Source organism: Dermochelys coriacea, chromosome 16 (genome assembly GCF_009764565.3).
Source record: "Dermochelys coriacea isolate rDerCor1 chromosome 16, rDerCor1.pri.v4, whole genome shotgun sequence".
Lineage (NCBI taxonomy): Eukaryota > Metazoa > Chordata > Testudines > Dermochelyidae > Dermochelys > Dermochelys coriacea.
In genome coordinates, this window is record NC_050083.1 from 21,492,043 (window position 1) to 21,517,890 (window position 25,848).

A 25,848-nucleotide genomic window follows, 5' to 3' on the forward strand; every position below is an offset into this window, starting at 1 on the left:
TCTTCTGATCCATCTAAGTGTTTGTAAGGGAACAACAATACTGCTTGTTTAAGTCTGGCCCAACTTCCCAAGAGCAAGGGCAGAAAATCTGCCTGCTGCTCATTCACATGCTTCCCAGCCGCTTTAGTCTGGCTCGTATAAGGAAGGCTGGTGAAAACATGAGGGAACACGGAAGCCATCGCTTTCTTTGCTATCCGTGTTTGCCCACTGGCATCTCTGCTCTGTGATAATGTGGCTTTACCCATTACACCAAAGGAATAGTCGTTCAGATCCAGTTTGCCTGCACGTATAATCCTCCTTTGTAGACTGTTACTTCAGTGATTTCTCAGGCCATGCATGTCATAAAGGAGAGATTTTGCGGTTTTAAGTTAATAACCTGCTGAAGACTTTTGGACAGCAAATAGTGTCCAGAGATACTGTGTGTCTAAGCCCCCAAATCGCCTTGGATCTAGAGCCAATAAATGGTCAAATGAAGGTATAATCCAAGTATTTCTACGAGCTGAAGGCTGATATCCAATTTACATAGAAACTCAGCAGCTAGTGTGGAGCGGGTGGCATTTGATAATACTAAGTACTTCTGTAAATGCCACTCTGGCTAGCTGCCTGTAATAACACACTCCTCTTCCATAGAATCTTTCATTTTAGGTCCTAAAACAGTTTACAGACTTTAATTAATGAAGCCTCATAACACTGCTCTGAGAGAGGCAAGTATTGAACCTATTTTACAGACTGGGAACCTAAGCAACAGAGAGCTTAAAGGTCCAGGGTCACTCCGTGAGTCTGTGACAGAGCTGAGAATAGGACCTAGGAACCCTCCTTTGTCTTGTGTGCTAAGACTTCACTCCTATAGAAAGGAAAAACAGAACTGCTTCACCCCTCGCACCCCCAAGTCAAGTCACTAGAACCCAGGCCATCCCTAAGGGCTGTTCCATTTCCAGGTAGGCAGACACAATAGAAGGAACTTTCAGTAGAAGTAACAAAGAGAGAGGTAAAGTTGGAGATTGACTCTGTCTTCCTACAGCCTGCCTGCCTTTGCTGTAGACAGGGAGGCAAATGTAACCATGCACTTCATATAGAGAGGTGCTGGTGACGGTGGCTCATTTATGGGCAGATGTAATAGCCCTGCCAAACACCCGTGGTATGGGTGGGTAAGAAACATGCAAGGCTTTCCTGATCAGTAGTCTTTGGGCTAGCACTGGGGATGGGAGAGGGGAAAGGGGCAAATCCAAACCTTAATTTGTTGTTCCTCTCCACCACATACACTTGGTTTTGCTATAATCTTCTGACAGTTAGAAGGATCCTAATCTGTCTGGGGGTGATTATCTCCTTCCAACAAAACCCCTCCCTCCTGTTGCTGTATTTAGCCTCTTCACAAAGATCCAGGGGGTGCCCAACCCTTTGCATTTGCTGTGATACAAACAGAGCTTTGAATGCATCAAAACTGGAAACTTGGCTGCAAACCCCTTTTGAAATTGGAGCTGGAGAATAATGTGATCCTAACCCATCTGTATGTTTTGATTCTGGGCTCATATCAGAAGATGGAAGTGGTCTGGTTTTGGATTGTATGCAACTGAAATCTTGGGGTAAGATCTTGTGAGAACAGCTCATGAGACTTCAGTGGAAATAAATCTGGCTCCAAACCCTAGTCCTGAAAGGGCTTTGAGCCTGACTCCCGAGTTCTTGTTTCAACCTACCCCAGATCCAAACACAGCCTTCTTGGCCCACCTCTAATCTGCTTCCTTCACTCCTAAAAATTCTGCCCTGTGCGATTAGAAAATGAAGCAGATTCAGAGGCTATAAAGAAAAAGGCAGACAATTGTGCAACTTGATCTGAAAAGCCACCATGGTGCAAGTCAAAAGTGTTGTGACATTTACATAGAGCAACTAGTGCTATCTCTTTGAGCTGTAGGCTCTGGCAGTGTTTGGCCCTGCATTGGAGAGGGCAAGGGATTTCTTGCCGCTGTTTTTAATTTAGTCGTCCTACTCTTGTTCTCCAGCCATGTACATGAGAAGAATTGTTAATCTGCCTGTTCATAGTTCTGATAATTAAAAATGCAAAGCAGCCTCTTCATTTCCATGTCATTTTGAACACACTTTGGAAACCACTATAATCAAGTGGCTTCTTTATGACAATCCAAAAAAGGAGTCTGATCAAAGGAATCATGTGAGAGCTTTCGTACAAAAGGGGATAACACCAAAAGACTTGATTGCTTCCTTGAGAAGCAAGAGGCAACATTCTTCAAAGAAGGCAGCTAGCTAATTGGAAGTCTTGGCTACAGGTTCTGAGAGCAGCGAATTAGCTGCTTCTGGGATTTTGGCTGAAGGCACAGGTTGCATGGCCAAAGCTCAGGAGCTCCATATGTGCACCCCCACCAATGAAGATGTCACTGAGCAGGCATTTTACCCAGTTCAGGAGGAGACTCTCACAATCCTGCAGTAGTTTAATATGCGGCTCAGCGAGTGCCCTCTGGAATTACGGCTGTTAGTCATTTCTCACGGATCCCAGCTGATGGCAGCCTATGGCAAAAGCAAGGAGAGAATCCTTGCCAAGGCTGAGCCCTTGCCAAGACCTGATTGCAGCAAATTGCAGATCACAGGTGTGGTAAAAGCTGAGAATTGGCAAACAAAGCACCTCTAAGTTACACTAGTTATGCGAGGCACACTTTTTTCAGACATTCAAAAGTATAGGTTGTCCCAGCTTTAAATTTCTTTGCATGCTAATTTGCAAAGCCCTCCCCATACCACACAGCATACCCAGTAATTTGTCTTTGCAGCAAGTATTTTTCTTTAAGCTACCTGTCGTTCCCAACCATGGTCTCAGCAACGTTGTCATATTGGTGAGCAGACCTGTTGCGTGTGAAATGTGGTATTTGAACAATATTCACAAATGTTTAAGCACCAAGATTAGTTCCTTTAGTTTATCTTATGTTGGGTGGGGGAGGGGGAAGAGCTGGTTTTCTATAGATTCTGGAATCTACTTGGTTTTTGCATGGATCCTGTGTTTAGGAAATGCCACAAAAGCTCATTGAGATCCTCTCCTCTTTCAAAAGTGGTGAAGCACTGGGGGTTTCTCCAGGCCAGTGACATTGATTACCAGTGTCACATGAAGGACGTTAAGTGGTTCTGTAATGATGAACAATAAGGAGCAATTGGGCTAATATATGTTGCAGGCCCCCAAAGGATGTGAATAAATCAGAGCCGTGGAGATCCTAGGTCCTAATAAAATAGGAAGTCTGAACTTCCAGTTTAGTGTCCACTCCCTTGTGCTATTCAGTACCTGATGGACCTTCATTTGAGAGGCACTAGACACTGTCATCGCTGCAATTGGAGGTGTGACTGTCGCCTTGCCCAGGGGCAGCCTGGGAGCTCCCTGGTGTCTCCTGGCAGCTGGAGCACTGAGTAGGTTTGAAAAGGAGGCTCTGTCCTGCTAGCAGTGGGACACCTGACTGAGTAGATGTGCAGAAGGGCGGGGAGGCCACTTTGTTCATGATTGGGGACCGTGGAGTTTGGATGTTTGGGTTCTGTGCTCCGGCTGCTTTACTGCAGGCTGCCTGTGTGATCTCAGGCAGGTCCCCTTTATTCTAGTTTCCTGATCTGTAAGATAGAGCTGATGTCTTTTATCTCATAGGTATCTTGCAAGGCTCCACTAGTCAGGCAGTCAGAGCACGGCGAGATCTGCAGATTAAAGAGACGGGCAGACTATTATTATTGCTCGAAACTAAGAGCCCGGGTGAAAAGGTGTGGAACCAGTGTAAGGATCGGCCCCATCGTGTGGCACTCTGTTAATACGGCCACTTTCCTGTATCCCACTGTGCTTTTGGATTATGGATTATGCATTTAACTGAAAAAAAACACATTTTAATACTAACCTGTTACCTCAGAACCTGTGCCCTAATCTGTAGCCTTCCTTCTGAGATTCCCCAAGCGCTTTATAGATACTCATGAATTTAGCTTCATCACTCCCTGCTCGCCTGCCCCACTTACTGATTTTCAGTTCTGTTCTTTAGCCCCAAGAGCAGGCTTGCTTTCTGCCTTAGGAGTGTCAAAGCGGCATGTGCATGGTTCACTGATTTGTGTGTAGTTTGTATTTAGCTGCTGTGCATTTCCTTTTTACGCATCTGCAGAAAGGGAATAATGATGATAGCTCCCTCGCGGGGCTGTTCTGGAGTTTAACGAATGTAGAGAAGGCACTTTGGCATTTCCTATAGAACCTTTCATTTCAGGAATCTCAATCACTGTAAGTAGAAAAGCCCTGCTGTTTAACCATACACCTTGGTGACCGTGAGAAATGCGAGTGGTTAGAATGGGCTTGTTAAGTCAGCTCATTTGCAAGTGTATCTCAAAGAAGAAAGCTGCACCTGCAGTGGCCTGCCCCCGTCCTGCTGCTGCTCTGGCATTGGGTGTGTGGTTTTAATTGTCCTTTGTCTTCTGTGCCCTTTGCAGAGTCCCCCCCAGAGAGAGCCGGGCAGCGGTGCAGCATGCCCAGCGGGGTCATGGAGAAAAATCCTAGCATGGAGCCCACCGCCACGACGCCATTCCGTGTCACGGTAAATGTCTCTTACCACCTTCATTACCTCTCTGGGGTTTGACCATGTCAGGGTTCCCTCCCCACTCTGAACTCTAGGGTATTGATGTCTGGACCCGCATGAAAAGCCCCCTAAGCTTATTTTTACCAGCTTAGGTTAAAAACTTTCCCAAGACACAAATTGTGTCTTGTCCTTGAACAGTATGCTGCCATCACCAAATGATTAGACAAAAAACGGGGAAAGGACCACTTGGAATTCCTATTTCCCCAAAATATCCCCCAAGCTCTTAAGCCTCCTCAGGAAAGGGGGTGTGAGAATAAACAAGATGAGCGCAGGCCAGCTTGGATTTTTAAGACCCAAAAAACCCAATCAGATTCTTAAAAAACAGAACTTTATTAGAAGAACAAAAAAAATAAGAGAACAACTCTGTAAGATCAGAATGGAAGATAATTTTACAGGCAGTCAGATTCAAAACATAGAGAACCCCTCTAGGCAAAACCTTAAGTTACAAAAGGTCCAAAACCAGGAATACTCATTTCCTCCAGCACAGCGACTTTCACAAGCCAAAACAAAGAAAACCTAACGCATTTTCTAGCTAGATTACTTACTAACTTTACAGGAGTTGGAGGACTTGCATCCTTGATCTGTTCCCAGCAAAGGTATCACACAGACAGACAAAAGCCTTTTTTTCCCCCCCTCCAGATTTGAAAGTATCTTGTCCCCTCATTGGTCATTTTGGGTCAGGTGCCAGCCAGGTTACCTGAGCTTCTTAACCCTTTATAGGTAAAAGGACTTTGCCTCTGGCCAGGAGGGATTTTATAGCACTGTATACAGAAAGGTGGTTACCTTTTCCTTTATATTTATGACAGACCAAGAGGAGAGTGTATCTGTCGCTGTCTGTGCTAGAGATGAGAGGGCCATGTTTGCTTTGATTGCTTATTTTAAATAAAGGTGCAGATGCTAGTAGCTACTATTAGAATACACAACTGAAAAGACCTTCTCAGTAATCTTCTAAGATTTTAATTTAAATCAGGGACTGTCTTTCTTTAGATTTGCATGTTGTTTCCCAGTGATGTCTGTGGAAGCACAGACTCTTGGTGTTGCCTTGAAGATCAGGTCTGAGATCTTCATTTTGTCTTACGTTAGAATTTGCACAGAGGTATTTGTTACTGCTCCCGTCCTTGTCCTGACTGAGTCAGCTCTACTCCATAGCATCCCATACATAGGTGTTCTGAACAGATTGCATTATGTTCTGCCTACAGGCTGAGCTTTCTGAAAGAACAATATGAAAGCCCAGTAATTACATGGGTCAGGAACAAGCTCTGTTGACAAATGGGAGGTACAACCATGGAAGCAAAATAAACCATTTTAAAACTAGACTGTAATGATCGAGCCAAGAGAAGTCATTTTTTTAAAAGTATCCTTATCCTGGCCCCATCTGTAGTTAATGAAATGGAACGTGTATGTTGGGGAATGCAGGATTCATAATCAATTGAGGGCACCAAGGTCTTTGGAGTAACCTTTAATAGCAATAATTTACGAAGAAAATCTCTTCACAGCTTTCTCTGCAGAAGGTGTAAGCTTAAAGTGTAACTAGCTAGAGACTGATACACCAGATCTGTGCACTTGCCAAGGCACTTAAAGGGGCACATTTTCAAGAGTGGGGTGTGCATTGTGCCCAGAGAATAAAGCTGCACATCGTGTTTGTATGTATGAGACGGGCATGTACCCTAGGAGCTGGCTTGCACAGTATGTTTCTGCATTTTCTCTGTGTGCCCACACATACTATACAGGACCAGACACTACTAACACTCGGATTGTATGCGGGGGAGAGACATGGTAAGCCCAGATATTCAAGGCCAGAATTTCAAAGGAAGTACAATGGGTACAATCTCAAAAATGCCAGCACACCCAGTTCACTTTCAAAAATCCCCACTGATTCATAGCAATTATCTTTGAGAACTCCTGGAGGACAGGTGAGGTCCCAGAGGACTGGAGAAGGATAAACATAGTACCTCCCTTTTAAAAAGGCGAAGAAAGAGGACCCAGAGAATTACAGACCAATCAACCTAACTTCAATATCTGGAAAGATACTGGAACAAACTATGAAACAATCCATTTGTAAGCACCTAGAGCAGGGGTTGGCAACCTATGGCATGCATGCCAATTTTTAATGGCACGCTGCTGTTTGCCGGACCCGGGCAGACAGCAGCATGCCACTAAAAATCCTGCCCGGCCCGACCCGCTCTTTTCTGCCCACCGCTCTCTCCTTGCAGGGCAGGCAAGCTTTCCCTTCCCCCGCCTCTTCCCCAGCATGCTGGATTCCTGCCACTCCTCCTCTCCCTCCCTGCCGCCGATCAGCTGACGTCCATTGCTACAGAGTGGGAGAGGTAAAAGCGGAGCCGCAGCATGCTCTCTGCTCTGGGGACCTTGGAAGTGGGTGGAATCAGGGCATATCCCCTTCAGTCCCCTGCCGTGAGCCGCTCGGGGGGGGCAGGGAGCACCCCCCTGACCCCAGCCCTCTGCTCTCACCCCTGCACCCCCAGCCCTCTGCCCTGACTCCTTCACCCCCACACATACCTACACTTCATGTCCTGACTCTTGCACCCTCCCACATCCCCACTCCCACCCCTCGCACCAAACGGGAGCTCCTGCACCCCTCGCACCAAATGGGAGCTGCCCAGGTAAGCGCTCCACACCCAGACCTCCTGCCCCAACTCTGAACCCCCTCCCTCATTCTAGCTCCTGGCCAGACCCTGCACCCCAACCCCCAGCCTGCTCCTTCAACCCCAGCCCTGTTCTCAGAACACTCCCACCCTCATCTCACTTCAGAGAGAGGAAGAGAATGGCTAGAACCAGGAAGAAGGTAGGTACTCACTCTATGTGGACAGGGCTGGGACTCCAGACCAGCAGCAGGCTGAGCAGGGCCGGCAGCCGGGACCCTGGCTGGCAGGAGCTGGCGGATGGAACCCCAGACCAACAGCGGGCTGAGCCGCTCAGCCCACTGCTGGTCTGGGGTCCCGGCCACAGGCCTCGCTCAGCCCGCTGCTAGCCAAGGTGAATGGAACCCCAGACCGGCAACCAGCTGAGCGGGCTGGCGGTGTAAGATCAGCATTTTAATAAAATTTTAAATGAAGCTTCTTAAACATTTTGAAAACCTTGTTTACATACGACAATAGTTTAGTTATATAATATATAGACTTATAGAGAGAGATCTTCTAAAAAACGTTAACATGTATTACTGGCACGCAAAACCTTAAATTAAAGTGAATAAATGGAGACTCTGCACACCACTTCTAAAAGGTTGCTGACCCCTGACCTAGAGGATAATAGGGTTATAAAGAACAGCCAGCATTGATTTGTCAAGAACAAATCATGCCAACCCAACCTAATTTCGTTTGACAGGTTCCTGGCCTAGTGAATGGGGGGAAGCAGTAGATGTGAAATATCTTGATTTTTTTAGTAAAGCTTTTGACACAGTTCCACATGACATTCTCATAAGCAAACTAGGAAAATGTGATCTAGGTGAAATTACTATAAGATGGGTGCACAGTTGGGTGAAAGACGTTACTCAGAATAGTTACCAATGATTTGCTGTCAAACTGGGAGGGCACAACTGTTGGATCCCACAGGTGTCAATCCTGGATCCAGTACTATTCAATATAATGGAGTGGAGAGTATGCTTCTAAAAAATTTAGATGATGCTAAGCTTGGAGGAGTTGCAAGCACTTTGGAGGACAAAATTAGAACTTGACAAATTTATCACAAGGACAAAATTACCTTGACAAATTAGGCAATTGGTCTGAATTTAAGATGAAATTCAATAAAGACAAATACAAAGTACTTCACTTAGGAAGGCAAAAATCAAATGCACAATTACAAAATGGGGTCTAACTGGCCATGTGGTCATACTGCTGGAAAGCATCTGGGGGTTGTAGTGGATCACAAATTGAATGAGTCAACAATGTGACACAGTTGTGAAAAGGGTCAGTATCTTGCTGGGGTGTATTAACAGGTGTGTCATCATGTAAGACACGGGAGATAATTGTCCCGTTCTACGTGGCACAGGTTGGGCCTCTGCAGGAGCACTGTCCAATTCTGGCACCACACATTAGGAAAGATGTGGATAAATTGGAGAGCCCAGAGGAGAGGAACAAATTTTATCAGAGGTTTAGAAAACCTGGGCTCTGAGGAAAGGTTTAAAAAAAAAAATTGGGAAGTTCAGTCTTGAGAAAAGAAGACTGAGGGGAACCTGATGATGCTCTCCATGTATGTTAAAGGCTGTTGTAAAGAGGACATCCTCAATTGTTCTCCATGTGCAGTGAAGGGAGGACAAGAAGTAATTGGCTTAATCTGCAATAGTGGAGATTTAGGTTTGATATTAGGAAAAGCTTTCTAACTCTAAGGTTAGTTCAGCTCTGGAATAGGCTTCCAAAGGAGGTTATGGAATCTCCATCACTGGAGGCTTTGAAGAACAGGTTAGGAAAAACCCCTGTCAGGGTGATCTAGATTTACTTGGTCCTGCCTCAGTGCAGGTGACTGGACTTCTTGAGGTCCCTTCCAGTCCTACATTTCTTTGGTTCTATGCTGCACTGGAAGCTGTTTGTCTATAGAGCCCATTTGCACGTGTAAATCCTAGTTGTGTCAGCGCATGTGGACCTTTTTGGATCTGCATACTCTAGAGTTGTAATTTATGTTAGTACATAAATATGCATGGCCATGTTCATCTGTACTGTGCTATTTATAAACTAATTACTCACGGGAGTAAGGAATGGTGATAAGAGCAGCGATTAGGAGTCAGGAGAACTGGGTTCACTTTCCTAGGATTGCCATTGCCTTGCTCTGTAACTTTTGGGCCAGTCACTTAACCTCATTGTGTTAGGTTCTCTGACTGTAAAATGAGAACAATGGGGCAGACGGTTGTAAAGCTCTTTAAGATCCTCCTGTCAGATGAAAGGCATTCAGTAAGGGGACAGTCATATTCATGCATGTGTGCAATGTTGTGCATATCCGCAAACTGCATAAGACACAGTGACATACATTATTTAGTTTTTTGTATTCACACACAGCAGTATAAAATATCCAAAGCAATGCATGTTAACTCCAGTGGCACCATGTAAGTCATTTATATTTCATCTGTCTGTAACCAAATTCAGCTGCTGCAAATTCCTCAAGTTTATCAAAATCATTAACAAAAATTCTATTTACAAAGTATCTTCCTTCTAAATGGCCAAGAAAGCCTCAAAACAACAACAAAAAAATGAGAGAACGTTCCAGACTTCGAATATCAAATTTAAACTAATTAATTCTAATCTCTTTAGAGCTGTACTGCCTTAGCAACTGATCTGTACATAGCCCTGAATCCAGAGTGTAAAACTGCCTCCTCTCTGGAGGAGATCCCGCAAATACAGGTCCTAAATCTAAACCAGTCAATCCTTTCTACATATCATGAATACATTGGAACAAGTAAACAGAGCTAAAGGAATCTCAGGATATGTCTACACTGTACCCGGGAGGTATGATTGCAGCACCTGTAGCCATACTAGAGCTAGCTTTGATCTAACTAGATCAGCTATCTAGATCAAAGCTAGCTTGAAGAATAATAGCAGTGAAGCTGTGGAAGCACGGGCGTTGGCCACACAAATCTGTACCTGGGCCCTGGAAGGGTGGGGCTAGTAGATCAAAGCTAACTTGAATATGTCTACACTTGCTGCACTTCCTGGTTTGTAGCGTAAACATAATCTTAGACACCAGCTAATTTATGCCAATGTTCTTAAAATCTGAAGCAAAACCACCAGGCTGCCCCATCTAAACACTCTTTTTCTTGGTGGGGGGGGGGCGGAGTTCTCAATTTGCTGATCTGATCTCTTATTAGGAGTAGAGCCTAATTTTGTCTGTCCTGATGCTGGACTTCTAAATAAATGGTTAGGGTTTGGGTGTTGGTGCAAAATGGATTTGCCACAAATCCCTACAGCTCTGTGGAGGCCTCATAGGAAAGTTTCGGGGAAACTCGAAAAGGATTCTGCTGATTCCGTATGTTGTGTATCTCTTTTGCTCTTTTATTACTTGTATTATTGGAAGCAAACAGAACCTCTTGCTGTTGCTCCTACTGCCTCTACCCCAGCTGAAGCCCTAATCTTTGATTTGTAGCACCCGTTGGGCTCAGTAAAGATAACTTATTGTCACACCCAGGAGGGTGAGCTCAGGTGAAGGGGGAATGAGCCCACTGGGAGCAGAACTCCTATGCAGAAATTCTGCTTCCATCTGCATGGTCCTTATGCTCAGGCTCATCATCCTCCCCTTCACGGCTCTGCACGACTCTGCCCCTGTCTAATTCTCTTCTTTCATCTTTTCCTACATCCCACTTCTCTCCTTACGCTCCTCCTTGGCATCCTCTCTGCTAATTGCTCCCTTTGTCTTCATCTCCTTAGGCCATTTATTTTATCCCTTCCTTCTTTCAAATTCTTCTTTAAAACCTACTACTTGCAAAGCCACCTACATTGTTTCCCTTGCCCACTGTATCCCCGCACTATACTGCTGGCCTGGTTATCGGGGGGGGGGGGGGGAAGAGAGGGAGCTCTTGGAAGCCTGGACCTTGTCTTTTTGTGTATTCTGTAAAGTACTGTGTTCTATATAATTAACGGCAAATAATGAGGAGTGTGCAATACTAAACAACAGGGTGTGGGATGTTTGTTAGCATTTGCTAGGAGGCATGAGCAATTGTTAGCATCTGTGAAAATTATATTGTTAAAGGCACCAGGATGGTATGTTCCATATTCTATCAGTGTCTGTGTACAGAGAGATTGCCATGTGTGAAAACACTCTCTCTGGATCTGCTTCTCTCTGCAGTAACTTTTGGCATAAGTGATGTCCATCTTGCTTCTGTGCCACAAGGAGAACTAATTTCTTCTCAAAGACCTGCAAATCCATTCCTCTAATCATCCACCTTCTTGCTGGATGCAGGCTGCACTGGCAAAAGGTTAGGCTTATTAATCAACTTGCTGAACCATCTCTGTAAACTCGGGACATGTCCTGCAGAAGAAGGAAATAGTGTTCCCAAGAAATGGGAAGACCAGCCAGATAACCAGGTTACTTCTTTCATCTTGTTTTTTATTCTAGAGTTTTTAAAATGGCATTGATGAGTTTTATGCGCTTGTACCTCCTCTGCATTAAGGAAGCTGAGGAAGAGAATCTGAATCCATTAGGATATTTGTAGCCGAACCCAGCAACCGCCTCCATCAGCATTGGTTTGATTTCAGCAGCTTTTTTTGGAATGGACATTATTAGGGTGGACATATTTATCAAGGGATGCTTCTACATGATTGATGATCATGTGGGTGCCAAAAGCATCAGTGGCATGATGACATGACCAAGGATGGACATAGACTCGTAGACTGAACATCCAGCTAGACCATCTTAAGGCCCTAGCTAGAGATCAGTCTTGGTGGTGCTTGATCTGCAAAGATGCTACGTCCCTCTGTGTTTTGCCTTGTTGATGATGTAGGAGAAATCTTTTCACTTATTCACGGTTGGTGGACAGTCTAAATTTTTCCTCTTTCTTGTTCAAATGGAGTGCATCTACTATGTGCTTCCAGAGAAGTGATTCCAGTCTTTAGCCAGTGTGATGGCCTGTATGAGATGTGGTGGCTTGCTACTAAAACCAACCTGTGCTCCAAAGTCCATATGAAATTTTAAAAAGCGTAGTTGGTAAATACACCCTTCCTAGAGAGAGATTTGGCATTTGTCTTCTGCATTACACAGTACAGGTTTCATAGTAGCAGCCGTGTTAGTCTGTATTCGCAAAAAGAAAAGGAGGACTTGTGGCACCTTAGAGACTAACAAATTTATTAGAGCATAAGCTTTCGTGAGCTACAGCTCACTTCATCGGATGCATTTGGTGGAAAAAGCAGAGGAGAGATTTACACACACACACACACACACACACACACACACACACACACACACACACACACACACACACACACACACACACACACACACACAGAGAACATGAAACAATGGGTTTATCATACACACTGTAAGGAGAGTGATCACTTAAGATAAGCCATCACCAGCAGCAGGGGGGGGAAAGGAGGAAAACCTTTCATGGTGACAAGCAAGGTAGGCTAATTCCAGCAGTTAACAAGAATATCTGAGGACAAGTGGGGGGTGGGGTGGGGGGGGGAGAAATAACATGGGGAAATAGTTTTACTTTGTGTAATGCCTCATCCATTCCCAGTCTCTATTCAAGCCTAAGTTAATTGTATCCAGTTTGCAAATTAATTCCAATTCAGCAGTCTCTGGTTGGAGTCTGTTTTTGAAGCTTTTTTGTTGAAGGATAGCCACTCTTAGGTCTGTAATCGAGTGACCAGAGAGATTGAAGTGTTCTCCAACTGGTTTTTGAATGTTATAATTCTTGACGTCTGATTTGTGTCCATTTATTCTTTTACGTAGAGACTGTCCAGTTTGGCCAATGTACATGGCAGAGGGGCATTGCTGGCACATGATGGCATATATCACATTGGTAGATGCGCAGGTGAACGAGCCTCTGATAGTGTGGCTGATGTGATTAGGCCCTATGATGGTATCCTCTGAATAGATATGTGGACAGAGTTGGCAACGGGCTTTGTTGCAAGGATAGGTTCCTGGGTTGGTGGTTCTGGTGTGTGGTTGCTGGTGAGTATTTGCTTCAGGTTGGGGGGCTGTCTGTAAGCAAGGACTGGCCTGTCTCCCAAGATCTGTGAGAGTGATGGGTCGTCCTTCAGGATAGGTTGTAGATCCTTGATGATGCGCTGGAGAGGTTTTAGTTGGGGGCTGAAGGTGATGGCTAGTGGCGTTCTGTTATTTTCTTTGTTGGGCCTGTCCTGTAGCAGGTGACTTCTGGGTACTCTTCTGGCTCTGTCAATCTTGAATACCCAGAAGTCACCTGCTACAGGACAGGCCCAACAAAGAAAATAACAGAACGCCACTAGCCATCACCTTCAGCCCCCAACTAAAGATACCAGACAGGAGAAATATATTCTTCCTCACCTTCCTTCATTAACCAGAAGAGGAGCATTAGCAGTCAGTCCACTCCTGCCATTGGGAATAGTAATTAGTGGTTTAGTTTAGTGGTAATGGGATTATTACTTTTGAGCCTGCTGCTGTAGGTTTTGATGTTGTAAGCTTTTCATATTTTACAGCCGATTGTTCTTCCCTGACATCTCCATCATTATGCTCTGGAGTCTCCAAGGGCCCGTTGGGCTCAGGAGCCATTAAATTCAGAGGCTTGGGCTTTGTTGCACTTTCTGTTGCTCGTGTTCATTTGCAACGCAGAGCGATGCAGCGTGGAAATGCCACCTCTCAATGTAAAGGTCTGCCAACACGCCTGAGAATGGAAGTGGTGGAGGCTCTGCTGTGGCTCTTGCAACATGTGATGAATGAAAGGCTGGGGGATGCTGGTTCGAGGCTTGGAAGTGCTGAGCGCCCACAGCGCCTATTGATGTTGGGGACCTTTTGAAAATCAAGCCCGTAATGTCTCCTTCATGTGTCTGTATTTCCAACTGTCTCAGAGAGAGAAAAAAACTAGTTGACCTAATAGATCTCTTCCATCCCTGGTCTTTATGCTTGTATAAGTCTGTGGATATATGTCTGCAGCATCCACAGAGTTAACTGCACCCAAAATCATAGCAAAATCCTGTTCTGTACAGTGTCATTTTTCTTTCCACCTTATAATGTCAATATGATTTTAATAGAGCATCTCAAATGTGAAAAACCCTCTCACCCAGGACGATCCATATGCTGCAAAATTCTTAATTTCCTTCTTTGTTATCCATATCCCCAACACTGTGTGCTATGGGAGCAGAGGGCAATCTGATGCTGTCTTATGAACCATGATCTGAAAAGCTTTGCCTTATCTAAGGGTCATTTGCTGCACATTGGCGTGTCCCTCATAACTAATGCAATTCCAAATCTGTCAGGGCAGATTTGTGCAGTGTAGTCTGTGGAGATGAGTACAAACCTCTCCCCCAGGACTGTTGAGTTCCCAAAGTACATATAGTATGTTAAAAATAGTCTTTACTGCTTGCATCTGCTTCCTTGGAGACTGGAGCTTGGATGGCTCTTAATGGCCAAGAGTCCCCTGAATACTCCAATGAAGCCAGTGAGGAATGTGGTCTACAGTGTCCTAATGATTGAAAATGGCATGTGGTTACAGAAATAAGATTATAGAATTTGGTACACTGGGTATACTCTTGAACCAAGTCCCGCATCCTATTTCTGGCCAGCATCTGATTTTAAAAACCAACCAAACATCATGTACGTTACCCAGCCAATTACGCAGTGCCATATGTGGAGTTGGGGATTCCTTCTTGTCCATTGCAGTGATTAGCTAATGCCCAGAAGCATGAGATTTGATTGCATTATCTCAGCATACAAAGGGTGAATCCAGGCCCTGCTGAAGTCCCTGGGAGTTTTTTACATTATCTGACATGCTCAAGTACCCATGGAGGTTACAGACTCTGATCACTCCCCCAATTAGCTGAAGAAAACCACAAAGTTGAATGGTTTTAGTGTGTGCGTGGGGACAACAGACTCCTTGGAGGAGGAATTGTAACCAGCATCTCCACCATGAAAAGACCGTCTAAGGGCAGGTCTGTTGTGCTCACGTGCAGGTGCTCCTTTATCAGCCAGTTGACAAAACAAAATAATAGGGGCCGAAGGGATTGGTCGTTGTTTAGTCGTCATTTCAAATCCAACCCAGCTTTGTAGTGACCAAGAGTAGTTCCCATCCGATGGCTGGTTGGTAGTGGGCAGGGGTTGATATTACAGAGCCTCCTGCCACAGCTGGCAGAACTGCTGCTGCTTTTGGCAGCCCCAGCAAACTAGCTGAGGGCTGAAGAGAGACAGACTAGACAACTCTTTCCTCCCTAGATTGGATTTTTGGAGTCAGTGCTTAGATGAGTTATCAGGCAGGAGGTGAGTGAAGCCTGCGGTTGCCTTCAATGTACCTGTTCTGTGGATAGAGAGGCCTTGGCCAAAGTCAAATTTTCCTGCATAGAATCCAGAGAGCTCAGCGGGTGGAGGGTTTGACCCTGAAACCTGTGTTATTGTTTAATAAACCAGCCAAGCAAAGGACCTGGAACTCGAGGAACTCCACTAGAAATGAGATACTCTGCTTCAGCAGGGACATTTTGAGTGAGGGCAGAATAACCATCAGAGTGTAATTACATCAATCCCATCTCGTTAGGATACTGCCATCTATTGGTCACTTTTATTAGAGCTTGGCTTTATTAAATTCTCTCTCTGGCTGCTTGTGTGTTCCTGGACAGGCAGTTGCCCTGATGGGGAGAAGGTCTGACCCGCTGAATAATTTCTGCAGCAGTGAGAGCGTGGGCCAAGGAATTGAAATGATTTCTCACTGCTCAGTGACTTTGTGCTGTGGCTCACTTTCCGACGGGATAAATTAATAGGTCAGATGTGTAATCTGGGTCAGATGTGTAAAAGGGGTTTGAAAGCAACTTCATTAAAGTACATACTCTGCTTTCCTGACAGGGCTGGGTGAAGGGTCCTCTCTCCTCTAGTCTGAATATCCTGCATCTCCATAGACACACTCTCACCCTGTGCCCTCCTCTACACTCCCCCACACCCCAAAACCCTGCTGTTGGATTTAGGCTTCCGTCAACGTTCACCGCACTGTTCCCCCATTCAGAACTGTGCCTGAATGTGATTCTCTGATATGAGAAGTTTCAGAGTAGCAGCCGTGCTAGTCTGCATTCGCAAAAAGAAAAGGAGTACTTGTGGCACCTTAGAGACTAACAAATTTATTAGAGCATAAGCTTTCGTGAGCTACAGCTCACTTCATCGGATGCATCCGATGAAGTGAGCTGTAGCTCACGAAAGCTTATGCTCTAATAAATTTGTTAGTCTCTAAGGTGCCACAAGTACTCCTTTTCTTTTTTCTGATATGAGAAGTCTGACTTGGAGTCGGTTCTTGTAGACTCTGCTGAAAGGAAAAATATCAGGCAGCATCTTCCAGGCAAAGAGCTGCTCCTAAATCACAAGCCCGAAGCCTCATTGGTTGTAGAAACAAAATATTTAGTCTGCAGGCCAGGAGCTTGGTGGAACATCCGCAGGGTGTGAAGAGGTTGGAAATGGACAGGGATCTCTTAGCAGAGCTCACTGGTGTAAGTGCAGCTCGGGCTAATGACTGTGTGCTGACCAGGACTGTCTCATTGTTTCCTTGTGCTCCCCATCTGCCTGTATCCATCTGTTGTTGTTGTTTTGTCCTATACTTAGATTGCAAACTCTTGGGGGCAGGGACGTCTTTTGTTCTGTGTCTGTACAGTGCCTAACACAGTGGGATCCTGGTTCGTGACTGGAGCTCCTACCTGTTACAGTAATACAAATAAATAACATTAAATTAATGACTTTTAAATTTGGGGTTGACTGAACGGGAACTCCAGTTACTCTAAAGATCCCCCTGTGAAGTTTTCCTGAATCCCCATAGGAGCTGTTGGGAGAGCCCAGTTTGAGGTGCTCTGCCCTAAGAGGACATCTTGCTCTTCCCATTTTGAATTTCATTCAAAAAGAGGCTCCGGCAGTTCAAACTCTTTCTGTGCCACTCAGGTCCCTTTGCAATGAAGTAATTGTAATCACAAATAAACCTCCCCAGGATTCCTTGCTTTTTGACCTGTTTACATCTTTAACCTGTCTCTTTATGCTGATTGAGTCCAGTTGAGCTGGACGTGCAGCAGCATCTGAAATGCACTGTGGTAGGAGTAGTTTAAAATTTTTACTTCCTCCTAGCTGTCTTATAACCCCGTGATAAATGAAATATTTCATTAAGTGCTAATGGCAGCGTTCCACTAAATAGAAACTCCTGGGGAGATGAAAGAAGCTCTCTCTATCCTTCTCCTCCCTTGAACATAATCTTAAATGACATGTCCTGATTCAAGCTGGCTGCTATTGACTAGATATTAAAGGATTTTTTAAAGTTTTTGCCAATGCATAATGTACACTATTTGCCATTTAGTTTTTATTAATTTTTCGGAATGCACTCATGTAAATTATACTTCAATAGCTCAATTTTCTTTGGAGAATTTTCCTTCTGATATTATGAGGCGAGCTGATTGGAATGAACTGGTGCTTCCCTCTGCATGAACATCCTATCTCTAATTGAAATGTAATTGTTTACTAAACCATTCCAACTAGAAGGGAAAATTACTATCATTTTGGTCTGTGGCTGCATACATTAGAGCACCCCTTTTACTGGGGATAGAATTTAAGGAGAATAGGAACATTATCACAGATGATATATAAACAGAAAGCTATTATCATTAAACTGTCAACTGCAACTGAATTTGGATAACGAGTGTTAGCAGCGGCAAGAAATTATATGTAAATTACTTTGAGGATTTATCAGTGGATTCAGTCACCGTTTTCTCCAATCGGACACACTCTGAGGTTGTGGCTTTTGCGGCATCTTTGGGTTGGGAAGCAAAAGTGTGGTCATCTTGATGACCATTTGTGGTCATTTAAAGTCCAAGTGGCACTGTTTTGCAAGAGTTAGGTGTGTTAACCTTGCTGTCTGAATCCTCCTTAGGTGATTATAATAACATTATACATTGCACTTAAATGGCGTCTTTCATCACAGATTCTGCAAGCTGTCTACAGAATGGATATGTATCATCATCCATGATTTACAGTTGGGGAAACTGAGGCAGCATGAAGTTAAGGAATTTGGCCAAGGTCACCCAGAAAAGTCAGGAATAAGTCTCCTGAATTAATTTCATAATGTCTAACTTCCAATCCCAGACTAACCACTAGTCTTAGCTACTTCTAATTATATCTTGCTTCTCTGAATTCCAGCTACAGTTTGAGAAGAATACTAAATCCTCTAGAAACTCAGTACTGGCCTGTGAAAATGAATGAGTGGAAAATCTGGCCTCCTAGTTGTTGTTCCCAAACCAGACATGCCCCAGTTTCCTTCACCTCTCTTCTGGTGGCTGGTGTCTTCAAACTTTTTGACTTGTTAATAAACTCTGAACTCTCCTCCTTATCTCTTGAAATCTAATCCATTCATATAAATCTGTAGGCATATTGCACAGCTACTGCTCACCACCTGGTGTGCTTTTACAATATACAGGTCAAAGGCAAAAGTTAGGTTTTGTTTCAAAACTTACAAAAACTGATATTAAATAGAAGTTAAGACATTTTCCTTATTTAATGCTGGCATGAGAATCAGAAAATGCAACAGACCAGTCTGGAAACACTGTCCGTTGAGTGAAGTGCAAAACCACCTCCAACTGAAGAACTAACTAGGTAATTTTACTTTTTATAATCTGTGGTATAAGTAACAGGGAAAGAATCTTATTTTGGGGGAGGGATAGCTCAGTGGTTTGAGCATTGGCCTGCTAAACCCAGGGTTGTGAGTTCAATCCTTGAGGGGGCCATTTAGGGATCTGGGCCAAAAATTGGGGATTGGTCCTCTTTGAGCAGGGGGTTGGACTAGATGATCTGCTGAGGTCCCTTCCAACCCTGATATTCTATGATTCTGTGAGTAGTTCTATTGAAACCAATGACACTATTCATGTGCATAAAGACAGCATGTGCACAAGTGCTTGCAGGACCAGAGTCATAGTCTCTTATTAAAAAATGCATCAGGTGATTGATTTGAATCTTGCCACGTACCTGTAAAATTCCAGAAAGTAAACTTCTGGTTTCTTGCAGCTCTGGGAGCACTGGCATTCAGCATGGTTCAGGGTATGTGGAACTGTCAGATTTCAGCACTGGGCTGCTGCTGAATCTACTGTGGATTTATTCTGTGCATCAAATAGGAGACAGCAATGACAGGATAAAAGACATTGTGTTATGACCTGTTTCACTGGAAGGATGTTATATGGCAAGAGTATGGATTTTTTTTTCTGTTTGAACTGAATATGTTTCAGGGAGGTCTCCTCATTGGGGTTTGCAGTTGTCCAAAGGAAGCTTTCACAGAAAGGAAAAGACCCTAGGGCTTATTGATGGAGTCAGCTTAATTCACACAACAGGGCCTATTTTTTTAAAAAGTTAGTAACCCCTTGTTGTTGGGGGGCGGGGGAGGAGATGTATGCATGTTGATTTGGGGATGACATCCCTGGAGTCTGGCTTGTGGGGATTGAAAGTGGCCCAGCACTGTTAGCATCTAGTGGCTCTTTGGTGGTCTACATCAAATGAGTTAACAGTCTCGGGTCAATGCCTGCTGGATAGGGATCCGAATCGCGTGCTAACAGACCTGTAGGCTGACTTATTTATCTGCAGCTGTGGAAGCCTCAGCCCTGAGGCCAAGAGGAGAAAGGTCATGCTCGCCAGTCTGCCTGCTCCCACCAGCGAGCTGGGGTTGAAACTCATTGCGGAGGACAACGTGTGACTCTTGGTTTGCTACTTCCTCTGCTGGTTGGTTGATGGATTTCAGTCCCATTTCTCTATTTTAAATTTTTTCTCACAACTGATTTGGCTTGAGCATCGTGTGGGTGTATTACTGGTTTGGACTTTATTTTGTTTGACCATAACAAATGGAATCAAAGCAATCACTCGCTATCTAACCTATGAGCCCTCATCCTCAAAGGAAAGCGGCACAACACTTTCAAAAGACAAGCCTGGGAACTTAAATACATAACTCTGCTAGACACTAACAATCATGGTCTGAACAGACACTGAGTTTATGATTTATTACAATAATCTGGAACCCACTAGCCCCCTCTTCTTGTCCTGTGACTGCCGAGGTGTTAATGGGCCACTCTACCTTGAATGGTTTCAGAGTAGCAGCTGTGTTCATCTGTATCTGCGAAAAGAAAAGGAGTACTTGTAGCACCTTGGGAAAAGGAGTACTTGTTGCATCCAATGAAGTGAGCTGTAGCTCACGAAAGCTTACGCTCAAATAAATTTGTTAGTCTCTAAGGTGCCACAAGTCCTCCTTTTCTTTTTGTGAATACAGACTAACACAGCTGCTACTCTGAAACCTGTGGCACCTTAGATGCTCAAATAAATTTGTTAGTTTCTAAGGTGCCACAAGTCCTCCTTTTCTTTCTACCTTGAATAGTCCCTTACAATATATGTTAACTACTTATGCTAAACAATCTGTTCCACCTTGCATTTTGCTGTGACTCTGGGAGTTCCTTTCCCAGACCTGCCAAAGAGCTCTGTGTGTCCCGAAAGTCTCCCACTCTCACCAACAGAAGTCGGTCTAATAAAAGATGTTACTCACACCCTCCCATTTTCTCTCTAAATGTCATCTAGTCACGTGCACTTGTACCTCAGCTACCACTGATGTTTAGTTCTGTGATCAATTCCTCTTTATCTGTCAAGACGAGGTCTCCTATAGCATTCCTCTGTGTTGAATGCATTGCTGTTTGAGTTCAGAAATTGTCATCTATAATGTTAAGAAATTCCAAGGATGTTTTAATACTGGCAGCATGAGACCTTCAGCATGTGTCATGCAGACTGTCTCCCTGCCCCCATGATTACACAGCTTTTCCCCCCTACGCATTATAGATATTCACTGGAGAAGCTCACTGTCCTGTTTCCTAGTGTGATTTGGTGGTCTGTAGCAGACACCAACTAGTGCCCTGTCTTGTGCTTTTTTTTTCTATTGTTGCATGATTTAAGGTACGACATTGATCTGTCTGTTACACCCCCTGTCCTGCTGAGATGGATTGTTCAGGGCAAATCAGAGGTGTGTGGACTGAGAGACACTGGCTGGCAGCAGCTCCCTGTCTGCAGAAGTTTGAGCTTTTGGGACTGCAGCAAAAGATCCATGAATGGACGTGGCTGATCCAGGCCAGTGGGGCTATAAATCCGCAGTGTGGATGTTTCAAGCTCAGGCTACAGCCTAGGCTCTGAAACCCTGCAAGGGGGGAAGGTCTCAGATCCCTGGATCTAGCCTGAGCCCAAATGTCTTCACTGCTATTTTTAGCCACACAGCCTGAACCCAAAAGCCTCAACCACAAAGGTGATGCCCACACAAAAGCCTGGGTCAGCTGACCTTTGTGTGGGCATCACCTTTGGGGTTGAATGTTTGTTTTGCCTCCTGCAGGGAGATCAAAGGCTGGAATCCATCCAGAAGAACTCAGTAGAATGGTGGCCTGCACCCTGCTCTCTCCTGGAAAGTCATGGGCTATGGGCAGATGCCAGGCAGAGGATATTGTGCTGCTCTGATGACATTTTTCCATCCGCCTTCAAACACCTCACCTCCCCCACCCCCTTGTCAAAACCATTGCAGCCATGCCGGCAAGACCAGCTGTTCCTGATAAATTACCTTTCAATGGAAAGAGTCCATGGGGAGAGTATTTCAAAGTTAGGGTATCAGTAGGGCTAATAGGAAGTGTTAATTCACATTTCACTCTTTTGATCAGTGTATATTGAATCATAATCCACAATAATATTATCTGGCACGTCTGTGGCACCTTTCATCCAAGGCTCTCAAAGTGCTTTGCAAGACTAATGAATTCAGCCTTACCACCCGATGAGATTGTTAAACAAAGTTATATGTATTTTACAGATGGGGAAGCTGAGGCACAGAGACTTCCCCACGGTCATGCAAACTGTCTGTGGAAGAGCTGGGACTTGATATCAAGGCTTGCAGATGCCTGTTTTAACGAGGGGAACTAATTTACACAGTGATTTGAAAATTAATTAAAATGGGAAAAACTCTCCCAGAGAATAGGATTTTTTTTCCTTTGAAAAAAGTTTATTATTTTAGTGATGGTTCTCAGTTTATTATGCACTTCATTTGTATCCGGTCTGATATTCTTTTGGACTTCCAAAGCTGCAGGGGATGTTTAATTCCCCTCCAAACCATACTAACCTCCTCCCCCAAATACCAATTCATTGACATGTTTTTAAATGTCCTAACAATAATTTGATTCATATCCAGGTTTTTTTAAACATGTGGTTTCATTTCCAAACTATAATTTAAATGGTTTCTTTCTTTTCCAAAGTTTGAATGTAAAGGTTTCATTTTTCTATGTTGATGGGATTTTACACTTTCCCCTGCAGTCCTGGAAACCCAAAAGCAACCACATTAGGCAATGCATGAGAACCAGAACGTGAAACTGCCCAGGCTAGTTTCATTTCTATAAGGTAAATGAAGTACAAAAAGTAAACAAATAGCATGAAGGTTGATTTCTTCAAACTGAAAGCGTTTGAATACCCTATAATATCAACTGGATATTGTCCCTTTACCAATAATCAAGAAATAAAGTTTAAAGAATTATTCAGAAAAAATCAGCAATACAATAAGGTCATCCACTTCCTCGGCAACACTTTATAGCAGTGACATGTTTTCTGAAGACCTTTTTGAAGCCCTGTTGGATGGATTCAGTAACTTGTGAAGCCCCCTCAATCTCTGAACTTTTCCCATTAGGAAATGGTTTATTTTTCCCTCACATTCCTATTAGTTGGGACATACACAGAACTGCCACCTTTGCTACAGCAGTCACTGGTAGTTCTGGCTGAGGACACCGTTTGGCTGTACTTTGCATGCTGAATCTAAAGATGGTGCCTGCTGTCTGCACCTAAATTCTAAACCTGTTCCTGCCACACTAAGACTGAACACTTGTCTTTCTAACAGCAGCAATTGCATCATGTCATAGGCTGTGATCTTTGACTTTCATTGGGTAAGGTGGCTAATGATGAGTCTGTCCGCTCTCAGGAAAGTCCAGGCTCTGCAACAAACAGTAGAGAATGGGGAGCTCTTCCCTTGAAGGGCATGTCCACGCTGTGATTGCAGCAAGCATAGGCATGCCTGAGTTAGCTTTGATCTAGCTAGCTTGCTAAAAATAACAGGGAAGCCCTGATGGAATTGGCTGCCTCTCCGAATACATACCAAGTATCCCATGCTACCACCCATGCAGCTGCAGCTACACTGATATTTTTAGTGAGCTAGCCCGAGGAAAGCTAGCTCAGATGTGTCTACACGTGCTGCAATCACACCTCCTGACTGCAGTGAAGACGTACCTTGAGTCAGTACTGATCCAGAGTTCTAGCTCTAGGCCACTGTGATGCTGGAAGTATCATAAAACTTGACCCACTTCCTAAGCATTCATGATCATGTCAGGTCCTGCTGCATTTTCCCCATGACTAGGGCTCCAAAGTTAAAGCATCACCAGCACCTGAGTGGTCTTTTTCTGGTCATCTTCCCTCCAGATCCCAGTGGAACTGGTGCTCCTTAGCTTGGGAGATGTGGGAGACCTTATCTCCAAGTGGTGACACTGCTGAGCCAAACCCAGCACATTTATTTGAGGCAGTGGGCCCAATTCTGATCACTTACCCAGGTTTTGCACTAGTGTAACTCTAATGACGTCAATGGTGTTACTCCTGATTTACATGGGAATTGGGCCCAGCGTCTCCTGAATACCAAGGAAAGGCCAGACAGATCCTTTTCACTCAGTTCCTTTAGCACTCCCAGTCAAGTAACTTTTTATTGTGTTTTTGTGTGTGTACGCATTAAAGTGACATTCATTTCTGCATACTATTTCGAACTCCAGTTGCCATGGGAACAGGATTCACTTTCCCCTTCATATTGTGTCTTTCCCAGCTCTGCCCTCTGAAGATGCGAGCTGTATTTCTCCTCCTCTCCCTTTTTTCTAGAGAGCTCAGATAATGGTGGCTGAGACATCAGGGATAATTTGACAAAATGATGATACGAGCCGTAATGCCTTTGGTGATGCACTCGTGCGGGCCCTGGAGCTCTGCCAACAGCCAGCCCATCTGTATCTTGCTCCATAATTACAATGGGTCATATCTTACCTGTGACATTCTTCACAACATGAAGGAAATTAGTTCAGACATTAATCACGTCTTTATTTCCCAAATATCTCTGAAGTGATGTATGCCACCTATTGTGCTAAGTGCAACTCTCCAGCCCAAATCTCTGGATTGCATCTGTGTATTTCTAGCCATAGGAGAGGCACTTGGCCTTTCCCATTGCTAGAGCCAACCACGTCCTAAAGCCTTTACTTTCAATCCTTGGGAGCTGTGACCAAATTAAGACTTCAGGCTGCGGTGGTTATGGTAGGGAAAAACTGTGCAGGTCCGTGTCAAACTCCAGAGAGCTTCCGGAGGTTCTTGGTGACTGTCCCTTCACCTTGCCGCTTTGGGAGAGCGATTCGCGCCTGTGGTACTTGACAGCCTGCTCATGCCACAGGTTTTTTTGTTTAGGGACAACAGGTACTCTAGTGGCAGACAGTGCCCACGGCCAGTTTGTACGGGCATGGGGGCTGTAGGCATGGGCAGAGACCAGGGCCAGGTTTATTTCTTCATAGTTTTAGATAATTAGATTATACGGTTTAGATTGTAAACTCTTTAGGTAGAGACCTTGTGTTCTGACCTGGCTGGGAAGCAGCATATGCACCTGTGGTCTGGGCGCTAGCTTGGGAGTTGGTAGACCCAGGGTCAATTTCCTGCTCTATCACAGACTTCTTTTATGAGCTTGTGCCTCAGTTTCCCCTCTGTAAACTGAGGATGATTGTACTTGGACACTATAGTACAGGTTCCATATTTAGACAGTGATAATTTGCACTTCATCCTAGAATCTCAAAGTACTTTACAAGTGTTAATTAAACCTCCCATTGATCCTGTGAAATTCATAGATACTAAGGTCAGAAGAGACCATTCTGATCATCTAGTCCGACCTCCTGCACAGCACAGGCCACAGAATCTCACCCACCCACTCCTACAAAAAACCTCACCTATGTCTGAGCTATTGAAGTCCTCAAATCATGGTTTAAAGACTTCAAGGAGCAGAGAAGCCTCCCTCAAGTGACCTGTGCCCCATGCTACAGAGGAAGGCGAAAATACCTCCAGGGCCTCTCCAATCTGCCCTGGAGGAAAATTCCTTCCCGACCCCAGATATGGCGATCAGCTAAACCCTGAGCATATGGGCAAGATTCACCAGCCAGATACTACAGAAAATTCTTTCCTGGGTAACTCAGATCCCATCCATCTAATATCCCATCTCAGGGGATTAGTCCTATTTACCCTGAATATTTAAAGATCAATTACTTACCAAAATCCCATTATCCCATCATACCATCTCCTCCATAAACTTATCGAGTAGAATCTTAAAACAGATAGATCTTTTGCCCCCACTGCTTCCCTTGGAAGGCTATTCCAAAACGTCACTCCTCTGATGGTTAAAAACCTTCGTCTGATTTCAAGTCTAAACTTCCTGGTGGCCAGTTTATACCCATTTGTTCTTGTGTCCACATTGGTGCTGAGCTGAAATAATTCCTCTCCCTCTCCTGTATTTATCCCTCTGATATATTTATAGAGAGCAATCATATCTCCCCTCAACCTTCTTTTA

General features: G+C 44.4%; 1 protein-coding gene across 23 annotated transcripts in view; it reads left to right on the forward strand.

Annotated features, from left to right (window-relative positions):
- The window catches only part of LOC119844076 (DAB2 interacting protein), a 494,149-nt gene that overhangs the window by 257,196 nt on the left and 211,105 nt on the right, over positions 1-25,848 (forward strand). For all 23 annotated transcript variants that reach the window (XR_006276072.1, XM_043498919.1, XM_043498921.1 and 20 more), the window contains one exon: positions 4,444-4,547. Coding sequence is in view for 22 of the 23 variants with exons in the window: in XM_043498919.1 (XP_043354854.1) it covers positions 4,444-4,547 (104 nt within the window). In the remaining variant the exon portion in view is untranslated. The remainder of the gene's footprint in view (positions 1-4,443; positions 4,548-25,848) is intronic.